This window comes from Lithobates pipiens, unplaced genomic scaffold (genome assembly GCF_037356315.1).
Source record: "Lithobates pipiens isolate NorthernLeopardFrog02 unplaced genomic scaffold, aLitPip1_a1.2 Scaffold_1, whole genome shotgun sequence".
Lineage (NCBI taxonomy): Eukaryota > Metazoa > Chordata > Amphibia > Anura > Ranidae > Lithobates > Lithobates pipiens.
This window is the reverse complement of record NW_027507685.1, coordinates 223253244-223274231: the sequence shown is the minus strand read 5'-3', so window position 1 is coordinate 223274231 and position 20988 is coordinate 223253244. Positions and strand designations below refer to the sequence as shown.

The 20988-nt window shown below is 42.4% G+C and overlaps 1 protein-coding gene across 1 annotated transcript in view; it reads left to right on the top strand.

Annotated features, from left to right (window-relative positions):
• Nucleotides 1–20988, top strand: part of LOC143983551 (complement C2-like) — an 81970-nt gene that overhangs the window by 37655 nt on the left and 23327 nt on the right. Inside the window, exons 8-11 of the mRNA XM_077483357.1 lie at nt 2556–2690; nt 12461–12550; nt 16510–16647; nt 18076–18194. Coding sequence (XP_077339483.1) covers nt 2556–2690; nt 12461–12550; nt 16510–16647; nt 18076–18194 — 482 coding nt within the window. The remainder of the gene's footprint in view (nt 1–2555; nt 2691–12460; nt 12551–16509; nt 16648–18075; nt 18195–20988) is intronic.

Below are 20988 nucleotides of genomic sequence, written 5' to 3'. Positions count from 1 at the left end.
TTAATGCACTTTTTTGTGCATTAAAAAAGAAAACAAATAAAATTAGACATGCTATCTGCCAATAGAACTTAACCAAAAAGTGCATTCTATGCATCCAAAAATATAGAAAATATAACAAATCATATCATTATTATTCAACCAAAAAATAAAATAAAAGCCTCATGCATGTGTCCTGCTTCTTAATGTAGGGAGTCAACAATGCCAATAGTTGGTGAAAGCAGGGGTCCATCATCCGGAGATAATTCCGAAAATTATCTGGATTATTCTCCGTGAGCTCCCGCAGCAAAGGCATTAGACATAATTGGTCACGATTAATAAAGCAACCAATTTTTGGTCCAAGAAATCCTCCTCCTCCTGTTCCTGGACTGGACTTGGGTCAAAGCAATAACGCCAAGGCCAATAATAAATAACACATTATCTACCACAACATGTCTGATTGACGAACGGCTGTTCAGAAATGAACTGAAAAGCACAAAATGAAAAGCGGTAAATGAAAAGCACGAATCAACACTCACCAAACTTCAACTAACACGAAAACCACGTAGTAGGTCATTACATTCGTGTTTGTTGGCCTACAATTCCTAGCTGTTTGTATGCAAGACAAAATCCAGGCACGCGCCTTTGGACAAAAGTCAGAGGTTTTGTCTGCAGAAAATTTGATTGTGTGTAGAGGCTTAAGTCTGTATATGCCATACCTGTGGGATCCCCTGTAAAGGCACTGCTATTCCAGTTATTGCAGCCAGCTTCTGGGTCCTATGCCTAGACGCTGCCCTGCTGCTTACTGAACACAAGTGGGTGCTTGCTCTGTACGGGTGCCATTCAGGGGAAACTTTGCATTTCCTCAATTAGATGAGGTAGAGAGGTGGGGCAGTGATGCAGGGGTGTATGTACAGGGGTCACCATTGCGACCTGGCCCTATGCTTCAGGGGGCCCATGCCGCCTCCCTGTACACATGGATAGAAGGGCAGCAGGGGCGCCGGCATGTAGAGTAATCCCTCCATGTAGCTGCTGATTGACCGCTTCTCCTCCTCTCTCTCAAGCAGACATTCAGCGGCAGCAGGAGGGAAATGCAGGGAATTGGTTTCTCCACATACTGCTCCTGCCACCTCCCTATCACTGTCTGCTGCCCCATGCCCCCTGTGCTTTCTCTTGCCCCCCCCCCCCCCCCTTTGCAACTGCTGCTGCTGCGAGGGATCTGTCAGGATAGAGATATTTTTTTTTTCCATTTCAATTTATATTACGGTATATTTTTATCATTTTTTAGGAGGGGCTTTGGTGAGCTATCAGGGGTCTCACTTGTGATGTCTCACTTTTGAGACATGGAAAGGGACTGAAGACAGATTCATCAGATTCATCAGTCCCTTTCTCTGCAGCCTCAGCTGCAGAACTTCCTGTTCATTAATAAACTGAGGCATGGTAAACAGAGGGGGAGGTGGGGGTTCAAGATCCCCCGCTGACAGCTGGAAGGAGAGGAGAGCAGCGGGAGATCAGCTGAGTGCTGAGCACTGCAGAGGGAGGGCCCGAGATCCCCAGCTGACAGCTGGAAGGAGAGGAGAAGAGGAGAGCAATGGGCAGGGCTGGGCTGGGACAAAAATTTGGCCCTGGACTTCATCATGACCGGCCCACTTTAATTTTGAGTGTCGCCATCAGCACCTCCCCTTACATCAGGGTATCCTCCCTCTCCTCCTCCTCCCACGTGTACTCACAGTTTTGAAGGCAGCTTCTCGTTCCTCTCTACAGTCATGTGATAAGTGACAAGTGATAAGGGGAGAGAGGATGGAAAGTCTGCCAGCTGTCTATCTCCCTCTGCAGGCTGGAGGGAGCAGAAAGCCTAATGCTCTCTCCAGCAAGTGACGGCAGCTGCTCCTCCTAACAGGAGTGAAATCGTGATCTCTCATTGTCAGAGAGGAGCGGCTCCAGGATTGCACCTGACCGGCCCACTGAGCCATCGGCCCACCGGGAAATTCCCTGTAGTCCCGATGGCCAGTACATGCCTGGCAATGGGATATCAGCTGAGCGTCGCTCGGCGCTTCCGTGACCCACCTGAGCTCTCTTCCCCAATCTCAGCACTGCAGGGGGGGGGGGGGCGAGATCCCATGCTGACAGCTGGAAGGAGAGGAGGAGAGGAGAGAAGGGGGATATCAGTTGAGCTGTGCTGTAACAACGGTATTTGACAATTAGATTACAGAAACATACACCTTTTACATGATATACCACTGTAATAGAGAGGATTCTAGCAGTTTACAACCACTTTAAACTAGGGCTTATTTTCAGGGTAGGGCTTATATTGCAGCTCTCCCTGAATATCACAATAGGTCTTATTTTCAGGGTAGGTCTTACTTTCGGGGAAAGACGGTAGCAGCATAAGGTATAAAAAATAGTCGGTGCTGACGGAGAGAGTTTATTTCCACTTTAGTGCATTTAAAAAATGTCAAAATTGGTGGAATTGGGGATTTAATGAGAATGCATACCATTTCTTTTTGAATCTATAGACATTCCCAGTAGTAGTAGTAATATGTTGACCCTTCTTCTTTTTCTTTTTTTTTTTTTTTTAGAGCACCGTGATAAGCAAGGAACCAATATTAAGGGGGCCTTGAAAACCGTGCTGGAAATGATGGCATTCCAGAAGCTTCAGTACAATGATGAGGAGTGGAACTCAATCCAGCATGTCATTATTCTGCTGACTGATGGTGAGGAAAACAATATATTAAATGTCATTCGTGTTATTTGCCATTGGATGTATCACCCGACTAACGTATCTCAAACCTTTAATGGAAATTGTGTGTTTTGCAGCATGCACTTATATGTTTCTATGGGTCCTCAGTGAGCATCTACGGTCCAAACAAATGTACTTGACACTTTTTTTCAAATGTGCTGCAAGATATTCCACGCTTTAAGGTCAAATGCACTGTCTACTACATGCTTGGAGGACCCTTTAGAAAAGACATGGTGCTTGGAGGACCCTTTAGAAAAGAACGGGCACATTCCCTAAATTACATACACAATACCTTTGGGCAATGTCATCATGGGTGTGAAGCTGCCTTAGGACTCTTCTTTCATAATTAACAACGATGACATCTCACCATAGCATTAGCAGCGAAGAAGAAGCTTACAGTGATACTAAAGGAATAATGGTATAAAATAAAAAGTGGTAATACTAGCTACTCTGTGCAATGATATTACATAGAGATGTCCCTTACCTCCTCTTCTGGCAGTCCCCTGGTGGCGCTGTCAACTTCTCCCTAGTCTGTGCTAAAGAGGCAGCTGTGTGCGCATGCCCCGTAACAGACTGTGTGAATCCATAGACACACACAGCACTGATAGGACATGCCCCTGTTCCCTCCCGAATGGAGCTTGACTAACGGCTCCTTCTGCTCTCAGTGTCTCCTGTGAAACCAGTAAGTGAGCAGAGCAGTACTGGAGTTGGAGACAGGAGCCAAGAAAGTGTTTAGGGATGGAGGAAAGTAAGACGGGTAGTGGGGATTCTTTTTTTTTTACCCTATTACATATAATGCATTAAAGGTATACTACAGGTTTGGATTTTTTTTCTTTAAAAATAACAAACATGTTATACTTACCTCCTCTGTACAGTTGGTTTTGCACAGAGCAGCCCGGATCCTCCTCTTCTCAGGTCCCTCGCCGGCGCTCCTGGTCTCCTCCCTCCTACCGAGTGTCACCACAGCAAGCAGCTTTCTATGGGGGCACCCGAGCCGAACTGCAGCTCTGTGTGTCCATTCAGACATGGAGCCATGGTTCAGCCCCGTCCCCTCTCTCTCCTTATTGGCTACCTGACTTTGATTGACAGCAGCAGGAGCCAATGGCTGCTGTGTCTTGGTCAATCAGGAGGGAGAGTCCTGGACGGCCGAGGCACACGTGAACAACGAAAAGAAATATGAGCAAGATATTAGAAAACTAAAAATCCTACTCCCTCAGCGCTCACGGTAAAACATAAATTGTAGCTGCTGCTATTTTAATCAAAAATCTCAAATATGGAGCCCAAGGCAGTCACCAAATGGTGAACCACACTAAGGCCCTAGCAGCGCTTTATTGTTTTTAAAACTTAAACATCCAACTATAAGTTTAAATTTGAAATGTGATACAGAATATCAACCTACACCCAGTAAGAAACTTTATAATATATATAATTAATTTCAAACCGAAAACATAAATGATATCACATATGCCAGAAACAAAAAAAGTCCATCAATGTTTCAATAGTAGTTCATATTCAGCACAAATCCTGCCAGTATACAGTGCTGTAAGTAAAAAAAGTGGCAAAATGTTGCTAGCAGATCGTTCAGATTCACAGTAGTCCACCACCACACCTCCTGTGCAAATCCCTATAGGTTATGCACTTACCAGAAAACCCTGGTTTAAAGGCACATCTCATATCACGGGAAGACCGATCGTATCATTAGCTCTCACATATAACAAGGCATCGGATATATCTCATCGGCTGTACAATAGTCACTTTCCCAGAAGGTGTTTTGCACATGTAAAGGAATGAAGAAACTACATAACGTAATTCCGCTCGTGTCAAAAGATTTATTTATATTAAAAAACGTAAAATTGCGCACTCACAAAGTCAACATCTTGAAAAGTGCATAAATTTCAAACTCATAATCCGATCGGTCTGGTCTAACCTTACACCGCCATCTGCGGTGTTCCCGGGAAGGGTAGACTGTCCAACGATCGTTCAATCAGGTAAACTGCGTGACTACGCCCTCTACACGTGAACAACGCTAGATCATGATGGGGCTCAGGTAAGTATTAGCAGGGGGCTACTGCACACGGAAGGCTTTTTATCTATATGCCTAGAATGCATTCAGATAAAAAAAAAAACTACTTTAACTTCCCCAGTCACCAAGCCAGTAAAAGCAAAGCAGTGCCTGAACTGAATTGTATTTAAACCCTAACAATGAACTTCTCCTATTTTTTCCCATTGGGTCTGTTAAATATACCATTGAAAGCTTTTTGATTTATATGTTTGATGAGTAAAAAAAAAAAAAAGCCTGTTGATCCTGCCACAAATCTTGTTAACTGATAACTTGCTGTGCCTGTGCTGACTGTCACCTTATACATTGTTCTCAACTATCTCTGAGACTACAGTACCACTAACCTCTATGTTATGGAAAGAGTAGTCCTACCCTATTTCAGTTGTCCTACAGTGGTTATAAACCTGTCATGAAATCTAAACAAAGCACATAGTACACAGTATATCTCTAGTGTTTACTTGGTTGTCTCCAAAACTGTAAGTGTTGTTTCTCTCTGGTGCTTTGTTCCTCTCTTATCAGCATGTGTTACTTCTAATTCCCTACAAGTTTTTGTTGACAGTTCCGGTCGGAGCCACTGTACTAAACATCAGAAGTTAGTACAGTGATCTCCCGCACTGAGTTGCTGTGTTTTGACAAGGGTACAGCCCCTCCCAGAACACTCCGATCAGCGCTCTCAGCCATTGGCTGAGAGCGCTGATCGGGAGTTAGTTGGCTGCTGGTTTTCCAGCATGCTCCAAACAGCCGGCTTCTGTCAGACAGACCGACATACAGATGGGCCGAATGTCATTAAACCGACCGATGTCTCCCAACATTCGACCCATGTGTATGGAGCTTAAGAAGTTTTCCTGACACATGATATAAATTTGTGATGGGGAGGAGAGCTCAGCACACAGCTATTCACAACACAGCTCTGTATCCTTCCTTTGTTCCTGTGCAATGTGTGTCCCTTTCCTCCAATCAGCTCTCACACACTAACTACAGCTCTCCAACCCCTCCTCTCTACTCCTCATAGATGCAGAACGATTTTATCACAAATCTGCACTTTTGAAGGCATGTAGAGAAGATGAGATTGAAGATACAGTTGTGCTCTTAAGTTTACATACCCTGGCAGAATGTATGTTTTTTTGGGCCATTTTTCTGAGAATATGAATAATAACACAAAAAAGTTTCTTTCACTCATGGTTAGTGTTTGGCTGAAACCATTTATTATCAATCAACTGTGTTTACTCTTTTTAAATCATAATGACAGCAGAAACTACCCAAATGACCCTGATCAAAAGTTTACATACACCAGTTCTTAATACCGTGTATTGCCCCCTTTAACATTAATGGCAGCTTGAAGTCTTTTGTGATATTTGTGGATGAGGCTCTTAATCTTCGCAGATGGTAAAGCTGCCCATTCCTCTTGGCAAAAAGCCTTCAGTTCCTGTAAATTCTTGGGCTGTCTTGCATTAACTGCATGTTTGAGATTTCCCCAGAGTGGCTCAATGATATTGAGGTCAGGAGACTGAGATGGCCACTCCAGGACCTTCACTTTATTCTGCAGTAGCCAATGACAGGTGTTTTGGATCATTGTCATGTTAGAATGTCCAAGTACATCCCATGCGCAGCTTCCTGGCTGATGCAAATGTTTCTCCAGAATTTTTTGATAACATACTGCATTCACCTTGCCATCAATGTTGACCAAATTCCCTGTGCCATTATAGCTCAAACATCCCCAAAACATCAGCGATCCACCTCCGTGTTGCACAGGAGGAATGGTGGACCTTTCATCATAGGCCTTGTTGACTCCTCCCCAAATGTAGTGTTTATGGTTGTGGCCAAAAGGCTCAATTTTGCTCTCATCACTCCAAATTACTTTGTACCAGAAGATTTGAGGCTTGTCTCTGTGCTGTTTGGCATATTGTAAGCGAGATACTTTGTGGCATTTACGTAGTAATGGCTTTCTTCTGACAACTCGACCATGCAGCCCATCTTTCTTCAAGTGCCTCCTTATGGTAAATCTTGAAACAGCCACACCACATGTTTTCAGAGAGTCCTGTATTTCACCTAAAGTTTTTGTGGGTTTTTCTTTGCATCCCAAACTATTTTCCTGGCAGTTGTGGCTGACATTGGTCTACCTGACCGTGGTTTGGTTTCAACAGAACTCCTAATTTTCCACTTCCTGATTAGAGTTTGAACACTGCTGATTGGCATTATCAATTCCTTGGAAATCTTTTCATATCCCTTTCCCGTTTTTATATAGTTCAACTACCTTTTCCCGCAGACCCTTTGACAATTCTTTTGCTTTCCCCATGACTCAGAATCCAGAAATGTCAGTGCAGCACTGGATGTAAGATGCAAGGGTCTGTCAGGAGTCCAGAAACGCATTGACCTTTCATACACACACACTAATATTACAGGCAAACAGATCACAGGTGAGGATGGTTACCTTTAATAGCCATTCAAACCCCTTTGTGTCAACTTGTGTACATGTTATCAGGCCAAAATCACCAGGGTATGTAAACTTTTGATCAGGGTCATTTAGGTAGTTTCTGTTGTCATTATGATTTAAAATGAGTAAACACAGTTGATTGATAATAAATGGCTTCAGCCAAACACTAACCATGAGTGAAAGAAATGTTTTTGTGTTATCTAAAAAATGGCCAAGAAATCATAAATGATGCCAGGGTATGTAAACTTATGAGCACAACTGTACTTCACTTGGTATATATGAGGGTTCACAACCAATTTATTTTAGAAGGGTGAGTGAGTGTTGTCACCCTAGGACAGGAAGTGTGTTTCTGGCAGAAACACAAGGTGAAATAAATGGGGAAAAAAGAATCAAAGGATTTTTGGGTTTAGATACACTTTTTAATTTTTTTGTTCGTTATTTAAATTTTGGATGGAATAGGCCAAGCGAGGACAGGTTTTTATTGCTATATGTGAGGCAACTGTGAATATTCACCCTCTTTGTGGCCACCATCAATGGAACCCAAATTGAAGGAAAATATAAAACTGTTGTCACCGGGACAGGAACAGGGTAGAAATCTTTCAATAGATAATAAACTTTGAAAATCACCCTTGTTTTACACCTAAAATACACACTTATATACGGGACGTCATGGAGCAATGATATAACTAGAAAAAAGATATGGTTTCCAGTCCCACTTTATTATCAGAAAATACAAAACATTTTATTAAGTAATAACAAAAGTACAAACAATAATAGAAAAACTAATATTACAGAGAAATGTTTTCTATTAATTTAGTTATCCTATTACTGTTTGTGATATCATAGTACTTTATTTTTTTACTTTAAGTGATATTAAAGGATATATGTAAATATATATATATATATATATATATATATATATATATATATTTTTTTAAATAATAAACACATTTTACTTACTTACTCTGTGCAAAGGTTTTGCACAGAGCAGCCCTGTTCCTCCTCTTCCAGGGTCCCCTACTGACGGTGCTGGCTCCTCCTGCCTTAGAGTTCCTCCCCTAGCAAGTCGCTTGCTAGGGGGAGTACTTGTGCTGGCTTGCTCCTGAGCCGCACTGTGTACGTCTATTGGCTCGCTCCTCCCTCACTGGATTTGATTGACAGCAACAGGAGCCAATGGCCAGTGAGGAGGAAGAGAGCAGCGCTGAATCGAAATCTGGCTCAGGTAATTATTTAGGGGGCCTGGGGGGAGCTGCACCTAAAAGTTTTTTTTTTATCTTAATACAGAGAATACATTATGGTAGAAAAACCTTTAGCCTTTAAAACAATTTAATAGAAAGTTTTTTTTTTTTTGATTATATGGTGGGAACCATTTTTTTTTTGTACTGTATGTATATTAGAAATATTTCAATAGGGACACCTGTTCCAGTGACAACTGGCTTAGTGGGAATTCCTCATCTGTAAAGCCTGGCACACACAAAAAGATTATTGGAGGAATGATCGTCCGTTTTTATCTTACATGTTAGTCTCATATTGAAAACGAATGGGTTACTAAAGTATGAAAATTCTTGTACGACAGAATTAAAATTCTGATTAAATGAAAGTCATACAATCTGGTATTGTACCAGAAAAGTTTTGTGTTTGTCCCTTCGGAAAATTTTGGATGAAAGCTGTGTACTAACAATTAGACATGTGCAATTGGTTTAATTTTAAATTATTTTTTTTACGTTTTTAACACATTTTTACAAAATTCGAAATTTTGAAAATTCAAAAGTCCGAAAATTCTAAAATTCAGAAATTCAAAAATGTGAAAATTTGAAAATCCAAAAATAAGAACGAAAGTCCGTAAATAGGAAAACCCAAAAATGTGAAAATCTGAAATAAGTAACTATTAATAACTATTACTAACTATTAAACTATAGGTATTGGAATTTCCTTTCAAATTTGGCTGTTATTGAACATAACGAATGCAAATTCATCTGAAGTTACAAATTATCCGAAATAACCAATGCTGCATCTAAACAAATGGAACGTAACAAATAAATAATGATAAATAATGATAATGATAATAATAATAAAAACGTTTTATTATTATAATTTAGTACGTTTCATTCATTTAGATGCAGCATTCGTTATTACGGATAATTCGTAACTTTGGATAAATTTGTATTCGTTACATTTACTAACAGCCAAATTTGAAAGGAAATTCCAATACCTATAAATGTAATAGTTAGTTATTATTAGTTAGTTATTGTTTTGAATTTTCTGATTTTCGTTCTTCTTTTCTGATTTTCTTTTTTGTTTTTGGATTTTCAAATTTTCGGATTTTTGGCTTTCCGATTTTTTGAATTTATTCGAAATAACATATTTCGATCATAACGAATGACCCAAAAAACTAAAATAAAAATGTAATTAAACAAAAAAAAAAACAAACACATTTTTTGGCAGCGCACATGTTGCTAACAATCGGATTATGGTGCGATCGCGTTGAAAGGGATATTTTTTCTACAATTTTACAATTTTCTGATTGTGTGTGCGGGGCTTAAGACAGGAAATGAGGAGAAATCTCTTCCATGAATGGGGAAAAGCATTGACTTTAGTTAGTAATATATTCTTTTTTTATTATTTGTATTTATTGATATGCAAAAAAAAAAATTAGGATCTGGCACACAGTACCATTACCTCCCTGCATCTTCACAGGGTTGGCATGATATGGTCCATCGTAGAAAGCCCAGCACAAGGAGAAGGTAACAGTGGACATGCTATCATAGCAGTGCAGGTGTGTGGTGACGAGTCCTCCTGCATATATATATACAGTGGAAGCTTGGCTTACGAGTAACGCGGTTAATGAGTGTTTTGAAAGAAGAGCAACTTTTTTTTTTTTTATTCTGTTCTCGGTTTGCGAGTGTTGTCTGAATTCAAGCTAATGGGATGCGCAGTACCGCATTTGGCCAGAGGTGCGGGGTTTCCGGGGACACTCGGAACGGTTCGGAGCCGCTTGGAGCCGTTTGGAAATACATGGAATCAGTCGGAAATACTCGGAAACACTCAGAAATGGTCAGTTCCCGAGTGTTTCCAAGCCTTTCCGAGGGTTTCCCAGTTCAGCCGAGCTGTTCCCGAGAATTTCTGAGGCTCTTCAGCGCCCCCCCACCTCTGGACACATGCGGTATTGCATGTAATAAAAGTCAAAGCTGAACGAATTATCTTCCTTTCCATGGACTTCTATGGGGAAAATCGCTTTGATATGCGAGTGCTTTGGATTACAAGCATTCTCCTGGAACCGATTATGCTCATAATCCAAGGTTCCACTGTAGTGCCTCAGTGCTCCTCCAGCAGTCTTGTATAGTATGTCCCAGCATTACATATAATGATGACCGATGTGAAATTACAATGTACAGTGGTGTGAAAAAGTGTTTGCCCCCTTCCTCATTTCCTGTTCCTTTGCATGTTTGTCACACTTAAGTGTTTCGGAACATCAAACCAATTTAAACAATAGTCAAGGACAACACAAGTAAACACAAAATGCAATTTGTAAATGAAGGTGTTTATTATTAAAGGTGAAAAAAAATCCAAACCATCATGGCCCTGTGTGAAAAAGTGATTGCCCCCCTTGTTAAAACATACTATAACTGTGGTTGTCCACACCTGAGTTCAATTTCTCTAGCCACAGCCAGGCCTGATTATTGCCACACCTGTTCACAATCAAGGCATCACTTAAATAGGAGCTGCTTGACACAGTAAGGTCCACCAGAAGATCCTTAAAAGCTACACATCATGCCGAGACCCAAAGAAATTCAGGAACAATTGAGAAAGAAAGTAATTGAGATCTATCAGTCTGGAAAGGGTTATAAAGCCATTTCCAAAGCTTTGGGAATCCAGCGAACCACAGTGAGAGCCATTATCCACAAATGGCGAAGACATGGAACAGTGGTGAACCTTCCCAGGAGTGGCTGGCCGCCCAAAATTACCCCAAGAGCGCAGCGAGGACTCATCCAAGAGGTCACAAAAGACCCCACAACAACGTCCAAGGAACTGCAGGCCTCACTTGCCTCAGTTAAGGTCAGCGTTCATGCCTCCACCATCAGGAAAAGACTGGGCAAAAATGGCCTGCATGGCAGAGTTCCAAGGAGAAAACCACTGCTGAGCAAAAAGAACATCAAAGCTCGTCTCAATTTCTCCACAACACATCTTGATGATCCCCAAGACTTTTGGGACAACATTCTGTGGACCGATGAGACAAAAGTGGAACTCTTTGGAAGGTGTGTGTCCAAGTATATCTGGCGTAGAAGGAACACTGCATTTCATAAAAAGAACATTATACCAACAGTAAAATATGGTGGTGGTAGTGTGATGGTCTGGGGCTGTTTTGCTGCTTCAGGACCTGGAAGACTTGCCGTGATAAAAGGAACTATGAATTCTGCTGTCTACCAAGAGATCCTGAAGGAGAATGTCCGACCATCTGTTCGTGTACCCAAGCTGAAACGAACTTGGGTTCTGCAGCAGGACAATGATCCTAAACACACCAGCAAGTCCACCACCGAATGGCTGAAGAAAAACAAAATGAAGACTTTGGAGTGGCCTAGCCAAAGTCCTGACCTGAATCCTATTGAGATGTTGTGGTATGACCTTAAAAAGGCCGTTCATGCTCGAAAACCCTCTAATGTAACTGAATTAGGACAATTCTGCAAAGATGAGTGGGCCAAAATTCCTCCAGGACGCTGTAAAAGCCTCATTGCACGTTATCGCAAACGCTTGGTTGCAGTTGTTGCTGCTAAGGGTGGCCCAACCAGTTATTAGGTTTAGGGGGCAATCACTTTTTCACACAGGGCCATGATGGTTTGGATTTTTTTTTCACCTTTAATAATAAACACCTTCATTTACAAATTGCATTTTGTGTTTACTTGTGTTGTCCTTGACTATTGTTTAAATTGGTTTGATATTCCGAAACACTTAAGTGTGACAAACATGCAAAGGAACAGGAAATGAGGAAGGGGGTAAACACTTTTTCACACCACTGTATATGTAAAGCGATATAAATTGACGGCGCTATATAAGTATTAAATAATAATAATAAGGTGAACTGTCCTCATAAACGTACATTTTATAATGGGTTCTACTAGCTCTGCACAGTGTGAAATTTTATAGAATGTTCCTGAATGAGTAAATTGGTGATGTGGTGACCGATGACCAATAAACGGTGACCCGTAAATGATCGTAACCAACTAATACACTGTCATTGTATCATTTTATCCAGGAAAATCCAACATGGGTGGTCGGCCTGTGGACATGGTAAAGAGAATTAAAGAATTCCTAGACATCACTCCAAAAAGAGAGGATTTCCTAGGTGAAGCCGAGTCTGTCTGTCTATCTGATCATTTATTCTGTCTTATCATTCTCTCTTATCTCTCTTTAATCTGTCTCTTTTTCTTTCTTTTATCGCTCTCCTATCTCTATCTTATCTATCTCCCCTTTTTCCCTTTTTACATATGTTCCTATGTTATCTATCTTTTATCTTTCTCTTTGAATTCTTTTTCTCTCTCTCTTCTAGTTTATCTTGTTCTCACTACTATCTCTTCTCTCTCTCTCTCTCTCTCTCTCTCTTTCTCTCTATATATATATATATATATATATATATATATATATATATATATATATATATATATACCATATTGCCAAAAGTTTTGGGACACCTGCCTTTACACGCACATGAACTTCAATGACATCCCAGTCTTAGTCCGTACAGTTCAATATTGAGTTGGCCCACCCTTTGCAGCTATAACAGCTTCAACTCTTCTGGGAAGGCTGTCCACAAGGTTTAGGAGCGTGTCTATGAATGTTTGACCATTCTTCCAGAAGCACATTTGTAATGTCAGGCACTGATGTTGGATGAGAAGGCAGTCTCCGCTTTAATTCATCCCAAAGGTATTCTATCGGGCTGAGGTGCAAGCCAGTCAAGTCCCCCCCCCCCCAAAACTCGCTCACCCATGTCTTTATGGACCTTGCTTTGTGCACTAGTGCAAATTATGTGGTGGTGGTGGGGGGGGGGGGATTATGGTGTGGGGTTGTTTTTCAGGGGTTGCGTTTGGCCACTTAGTTCCAGTGAAGGGAACTCTTAAGGCGTCGGCATACCAAGACATTTTGGACAATTTCATGCTCCCAACTTTGTGCTCCCAACTTTTCCTGTTCCAACATGACTGCATACCAGTGCACAAAGCAAGGTCCATAAAGATATGGATGAGCGAGTTTGGGCTGAAGGAACTTGACTGGCCTGCACAGAGTCCTGATCTTAACCTGATAGAACACCTTTGGTGCTTACAACCTAGCGTCTTCTAAATGGCTTTACTACCATGCATATGTGGGGCCGCAGCCACGTCCCTGAACGGACACAGGGAGCTGTGACTCAGCTCGGGTGCCCTCATATCAAGTTGCTTGCTGTGGGGGCACCCCACAGGAGGGAGGGCCAGGATAGCTTAACAGGGACCCGAGAAGAGGAGGATCTAGGCTGCTCAATGCAAATCCACTACACAGAGGAGGTAAGTATAATTTGTTACAATCACTTTAAGTATGTATGCACGTGGGAGAGTGTGCTCAGCTGTGAAAACCTCTCTTCCCCTCTTGAAGACTCCTGGGATGTATGACATCATTTGCCTAGGCAAGAATCCAGGAAGTAACTGAAGAAATGGGGAAAAAAAAGTTTAAAATAAGTAACTATGATATATTTTCCCATCTACCGTATTTATCGGCGTATAACACGCACCTTTTCCCCCTTAAAATCGGGGGAAAGTCGTGGGTGCGTGTTATACGCCGATCCCCACTGTCTGTGAGTCTAAAATACACAGCGCCGCCGAAAAATACTGAGCGCCGCGGAGTCGAGCCGAGTACACAGTACAGTTGGCTCGGTCTTTTTCGGCAGCGCTCGCTCCAGAAACAGCAGGGAGGTGGGACTACGAGCGGCTCTTTCTTGTTCGTCGCGCTCGGTCTTTTTCGGCGGCGCTCGCTCGGTCTGTCTTGGCGGTGGGAAATTTAAACATGGGCAAGGCTGCAAACGGCGCTGGGCAAGCTGCAAATGACACTGGCAAGCTGCAAATGACACTCTGCAAGGCTGCAAACAGCGCTGGGCAAGCTGCAAATGATGCTGGGTAAGCTGCAAATTGATGCTGGGCAAGCTGCAAATGACACTGATCATTCTGCAATGATGGACAAGGCTGCAGATGCACACTGATAAGGCTGCATTGACGGGCATTTAAATGTAAGTTTTTTTTTCTTTAAACTTACCTCCTAAAACTTTTTTCCTTAAAATGCCCTCCTAAACTTGGGGTGCGTGTTATACGCCGGTGCGTGTTATACCCCGATAAATACGGTATTTACTAATGATAGTAGCATGGGGATTAAAAATAATCAGTGTTGATTGGGAGAGTGAAGTTCCACTTTAACAGTTACAACTTAAGCCGCGTACACACGGGCGGACTGTCTGGCCAACTAAGTCCGTCAGACAATCCGACAGACAGTCCGTCCTACTTTTGAATGAACGGACTTGACCACACACGATGAACAGACAGTCCGTTGAAAACTTGCGCGATGACGTGTACAGCACGTACGACGGGACTAGAAATAGGACGTCCAATACACTGCAATGCAACCTTTCGCCGTGTAAATCCTTTCTGAGCATGCGCCATACTTAGTCCGTCCAACTTGCCTACTCACGAGCGGATTGTCCGCTGAAACCAAAGTTGGACGGACAATATTACGGAAATTCCGAAATACTTAGTCCGCCAGACTGTCCGCTGAAAAAGTCCGCTGAAGCCCACACACGAGCGGACTGTCCGCTGAAATGTGTTTCAGCAGACTAAGTTGGACAGACAGTCCGCCCGTGTGTACGCGGCTTTAGTCTCCTACAAAATGGCTTTAGTACCATGCATGTGTGGTTGACGCTTACAACCTAGTATCCTATAAAATGGCTTTACTACCATACTACCAGTAAATAACACAAAACTAAGCGACATACAATAACGCATTGGTTTGCATCACATTTAAATAATACTTGTATGTTTTTTACCAGTTGCAGCCCCAAAAATATAGATTGCAGTGTTACAAATAAAAAGGGAGAAAAAAAATGGGAGTGGGGTTCGAAAACATAAGAGCTTTACTACCATGAGTGTGTGGTTGGTGCTTACAACCTAGTCTCCTACAAAAATGGCTTTATTACCTACCATGCTTGTGTGTAGACCTAGTCTACTGCAAAATGACTTTACTACCATGAGTGTTTGGTTGGCACTTACAATCTAGTCTCCTACAAAATGGCTTTGCTACCATGAATCTGTAGTTTGTGCTTACTACCTAGTCTCCTACAAAATGGCTTTACTACTTGTGTGGTTGGCACTTACATCCCACTCTCCTACAGAATGGCTTTGCTACCGTGAATCTGTAGTTTGTGCTTACTACCTAGTCTCCTAAAAAATGGCTTTTCTATCATGCATTTGAGGTTAACACTTACAACCTAGTCTCCTACAAAATGGCTTTACTACCATGAGTGTGTGGTTGGCACATACAACCTAGTCTCCTACAAAATAGCCTTATTAACTACCATGCATGTGTGTTTGGAGCTTAATCTCCTGCAAATGGCTTACTTTACCACCATGTATGTGTAGTTGGAGCTTATTACCTAGTCTCCTACAAAACGTCCTTACTACCATGAGTGTGTGGTTGGCATTTACAATGTAGTCATCTGATTCTTGCTTACAGCATAGTTTCCTACAAAATGGCTTTACCATGAGTATACTGTAAATTTGGTGCCTATGTATAAAGCAAATCGACTTTTATGGGAGACCAGACTGTAAGCTTGTGAAGCAGCTCCTGTAGGACATGAAATCATTTCCTTTGCACTACCATTGTATTAGTTACTGGTGTCCAGAGAAGAAGTGGTGGTGGTGATTGACCAGAAGGCTGAATTATCTGTGCAAATGCAACGAGGTATGAGATTGATCAGAAAGCAGCCACCACACATACATGGCGCTACCATACTTTACCCATAAACCCTCTATGTTAACCTTCACAATTGCAGTGGAAAGCCTGAGGCCGCATATTTTTTGAAGTCTGATTGACCAAATTTATTTGTTTGATTTCAATTCAGAAGTTAGTTTGTCTGTTTTCAGTACCAAATAGCATTAACATGAATGCAGGATTATCTTGAAAACGACATGTATAAATCTGAAGCTGCAATGAATATGTGAGGCTGGAAATGTAAGCATTTTTTTCTTTTTCAATAACTAAGGGATATATGTGTGTTGTCTGATCCTCCCCTAGATATCTATGCATTCGGTATTGGTACGGAAATTGACAAGGTAGAACTGAGTGAAATAGCGTCTCAGAAGGAGAAGGAGCAGCACATGTTCATACTGGAAGAAGCAGAGCGCATTGAACAAGTCTTCCAGGAGATAACAAGTATGGTCTTCTACTCTTCTTCCTCTTGCACCACAGCAGTCTATAATCTTTTTGCTCTTTAAGAGATTATTTCTTATCTGGATATACACCAATCAGTTATAACCTTATGACCACGCATCTAATATTGAGTAGGTCCCCCTTTGTTGCCAAAACAGTCCTGACCTATTGAAGCATGGACACCACTGGATCTCTGGAGGTATGTTGAGGTATCTGGCTCCAAGCCATCAGTAGCAGATCATTTAAATCCTGTAAGTGGCGAGGTGGGGCCTCCATGGATTGGATTTGTGTTTCCGGTACACATCTCACAGATGCTCAATTAAGTTGAGATCTGGAGAATTTGGAGATAAGACTTCATTGTTGTGTTCCTCAAACCATTCTTGAACCATTTTTTTCAGTATGGCAGGATGCATTATCCTGCTGGGAGAGGCCACTGCCATTGTGGAATACTGTTTCCATGAAGGGGTGTACTTGGTCACCAACAATATTTAGGTAGGGGATAATGTGTCAAAGTAACATCCAGGACCCTGGGTTTTCCAGCAGAACATTGACAAAAGCATCCCACTGCCTCTGCTGGCCTTCTTCCCATGCATACTGGTGCCATCTCTTCCCCAGGTAAGTGACACACACGCAACGGGCCATCCATATGCTGTAACAGAAAACTCAATTCATCAGACCAGGTCCCCCTCTTCCATGGCTCCATGGGCTATTCTGATGCTCACATGCCGGTTGTAGGTTATTTTTGCTGTTGGCAGCTTGAGCACCCTGACCAGTGTCTGGCTACACAGCCCCATAAACAAAAAAATTGCAATACCCATTTTTTCTGATTTCAACACATCAAGTTCATGGACAACATGTTCACTTGCTGAGTAATATATCCCACAGATTTTCAGATACCATTGTAATGATATAATCTGTGTTATTCTCTTACCTTATTAGTGGTCAAAAAGTAATGGCTGATCGGTGTGTATCAGGAGCATGCTGTACAACTAGAATACTGGTGGCACTGTAGTCCCCACACTTGAATGGTGTAATTCCAATGTCCACCAGCAGGTGTCTCCCAGAAGCCAGTGGGTCTTAGCGGTTAGTCACCCCCTGGTGTTGGGAGGCTATTTAGACTGACCCATGAGTCCACCCAGTATTTCAGGATTTTGTCTGTGCACCCACTGCTGTTGTATACTGATCCTGCCTGATCTGTGCCACCTGTACTCACCCTGGCCTGCTCCAACCTGCATTCCCTCTGCCCTCCAGCCTTTCCACCTGATCTTGCTTTGTCCTGCTTCCCTTTACCTCCTTCCCCTGGAGTCGTTGCTGTATATAGTATATTAGTATATTTATGACACAGAGACCATAGGAAGAGGCGGAAAGAGCTAATCATTTTACATATTTAATTAAATAATAAAACTAACCATTCTTGCAAATTTATTACAGAAATTAAAAATTATGGGGAAATGTGCGGCCTGAATGATGAGAGCTTAGATGCAGACCAAAGTGACGAGAGTCCAGATATTTCTACTCCGAAAAAACATCCATGGAATGTGTTAATTAATGTGAGTAAAAAAAGAAAGTTATTCATTATAAATGGCTAAAGCAAGCATTCAATTTGCAATGCACCATGATTCTAAAATAGCAGATATTCATAAATAATGGCTGTTCCGCTGGATGCTTTTATTTATTTTTTATTCTTCTTTGCTTTTTCTTGCCCACTGCCTGTCATTATCAAGAAAATATTGAGATGGTACCTGGCAAAGAAAAAAAAAATGGGCCCATGGGTTGAAGAGCTTTGGATCTTTTTCTTAAGCCCACCATCCCTCAGTCCGATAGGGTCCATAGAGAATCTCAGATTTAGATAGATGTAAGATGGAGAGTTTGAACCTATCGTTGTGAAGGATGTTAGGCCCAAACGCAAGTACAAATGGACAATGGATAAAAATGTTAAATGGGTCACTGATTGGTAGCTAGAAAAGCTGATAGGATTAATTGCGATTTCAGTTCAATGGACAGGAAGTTACAAGGACACTGGATTTTCAGCAGGATTAAAATTTTTCTGTAATTGCAGAAAATGTGCTTAGCCTGAAAAAAGAAAAGAAAACGAACGCAGCCACCACATTTCAGAATTGTAAAATGCAATAATTACATATTTGTTCTTGGGTTTAGGTCAGGATTCTCCAAACTTTTCAGGGCTACATCAAGTAGTACAAATATTTTCTGGCTGAAAAAAAAATCTATTTTGTAAATTAATAAATAACATTTAAATGTATAACTAAGCACGCTCCAAGAAATAATTTCACATCAGAAACCCCCATCACATCAGTGTCCCCCCTTCTTCCCTTTCTATTTTTTAAATATTGATCTGATTCTTGTGCAAACAGAACAGTACACGGGGCCTAATGACCCAGAAAAACATCTTAAACATCTTACAACCAGTATAAGATGCATAAAAAAAGAATCAAAAGCAAAGGAAAAGAAAAAAAGAAAAAAAAGGGGGGAGAGGGGGGTAAAATGATGGGGGAGAGGGAAAAGGAGTTGTCCCATCAGAGCATCCTTCACATCTGAATCCCTCATCACATCTGAGCCCCCCTTCACATCGGACCCCCCCCCCCCCTCATATTACACCCTCCTTCACATCGTAATCCCTCCTTCAATTCAGAGTCCCCCTTTCATGTCTGGAACAAGTTGCTTTGGGGCGGGTAAAAATTGTAGTGGGCCATAAGTGGTCCACAGGCCGTAGTTTGGAGACCCCTGGTTTAGAAAGCTGGGTTTAAAAGCTGTGAACATGTATTTGCCTCCTTCCTGATTTCCTGATTTTTTATTTTTTGTGGCATATTTGTCACAAATGATTCAGATAATTAAATAGCAATCCATTAGTGGATCATGACTCTCACCATGGCTCGCTGGAGTCCCAATGCCTTAGAAATGGCTTTGTAACCCTTTCCAGATACATGTCTATTACTTTGTTTCTCATCTTTTCTTGAATTTCTTTAGATCACGGCACGATGTGTTACTTTTTTAAATCTTTTAGCTTGCTTCACTTTGTCAAATAGTTTCTAATTCTAATGTGGAAGCTAAGCTGATCTGCTCCCCCCCCCCCCCCGTGCCACATTGGCACCTTTCAGGAGGAATGGGTAATGGGTACCTGTTTTTGACATGTACCCATCGCCACTTCCGGGAGACCACGGTGTAGTCCCTTGGAGGCTCATCCCCCTTACTCCTTTCCTCACTGCTAGGCCAGTTAGAAAGCACAGGGCCGCTTTGTGCATGTGCAGTAGGGAACTGCCTGTGAAGCTGAAAGGCTTTACTGCCAGTTTCCTTTACTAAGAATGGTGGTGGCAGCACCTGAGAGCTGGGGTGCCCACATTGCCGGCTCCCTGGACAGGTAAGTGTCCTTATATTAAAAGTCAGCAGCTACAGTATTTGAAGCCGCTGACTTTTATATATTTTTTCCCCCAGGCTGGAACACTGCTTTTAGGCTGGGTTTACACTGATACTACACCACAGTCATACGACTTTCATCCTACTTTGCTCTGCGACATCAGTCCTACATTGGTCCTACATCCATTCGACCTGCACCCCCCACCCCAAAGAACCTTGTCCCCATGTTGATAAGGACAAGGGCTTCTTCCCAACAACCCTGGCTGTTGGTTGTCGGGGTCTCCAGGTGGGGGGCCCCTCAGATCCCTGCCCCCTACCCTATGTGAATGAGTATCGGGTACATTGGGTAGGGGTACATTCCGGGGTCTCTTCCGACTTCATCTCCCCTCTCCAGCTCTTCTGCCTCCTCCGTCGATGTCTTCTAGCCCTCTCTGGTTCTTCTCCCTCTGTCCGCTGTCTTCTGCCAGGTCTTCTGCGCTATCTTCTTGCTATCTTCTCGCTCTTTTGCTGGGTCTTCACCGCTGTCTTCTCCCCCTGTTCTTCTTCCGATGTTGACTCTACGCTCTCTTCCGCTCATCATGCCCTGGGCGGTGACGTCAAAAGGGGTGGGGCCTCCGGAGGTGACTCCACCCCATCAACATGGGGACAAGGTGCTTTTGGATGGGGGGCACAGGCCCCCCCGCCCCAAAGCACCCACTTCCCATGTCGAGGGCATGTGGCCTGATTCAGTTGGGGGGGGGGGGGCGCTTGCTTGTTACCCCACCCTTTCCTGACCTGCCAGGCTGTGTCCTCAGATAAGAGTCTGGTATGGATCTTGGGGGGACCCCATACCGTTTTTTCAATGTGGGGGTTCCCCTAAAATCCATACCTTACTGAAGGGCCTGGTATGCTCTTGGAGGGGGAACCCATGCCCATTTTTTTTTTTATTTGCCCTGGAGTTCCCCTTCACGATCATCAGAGCACAAGACGCAT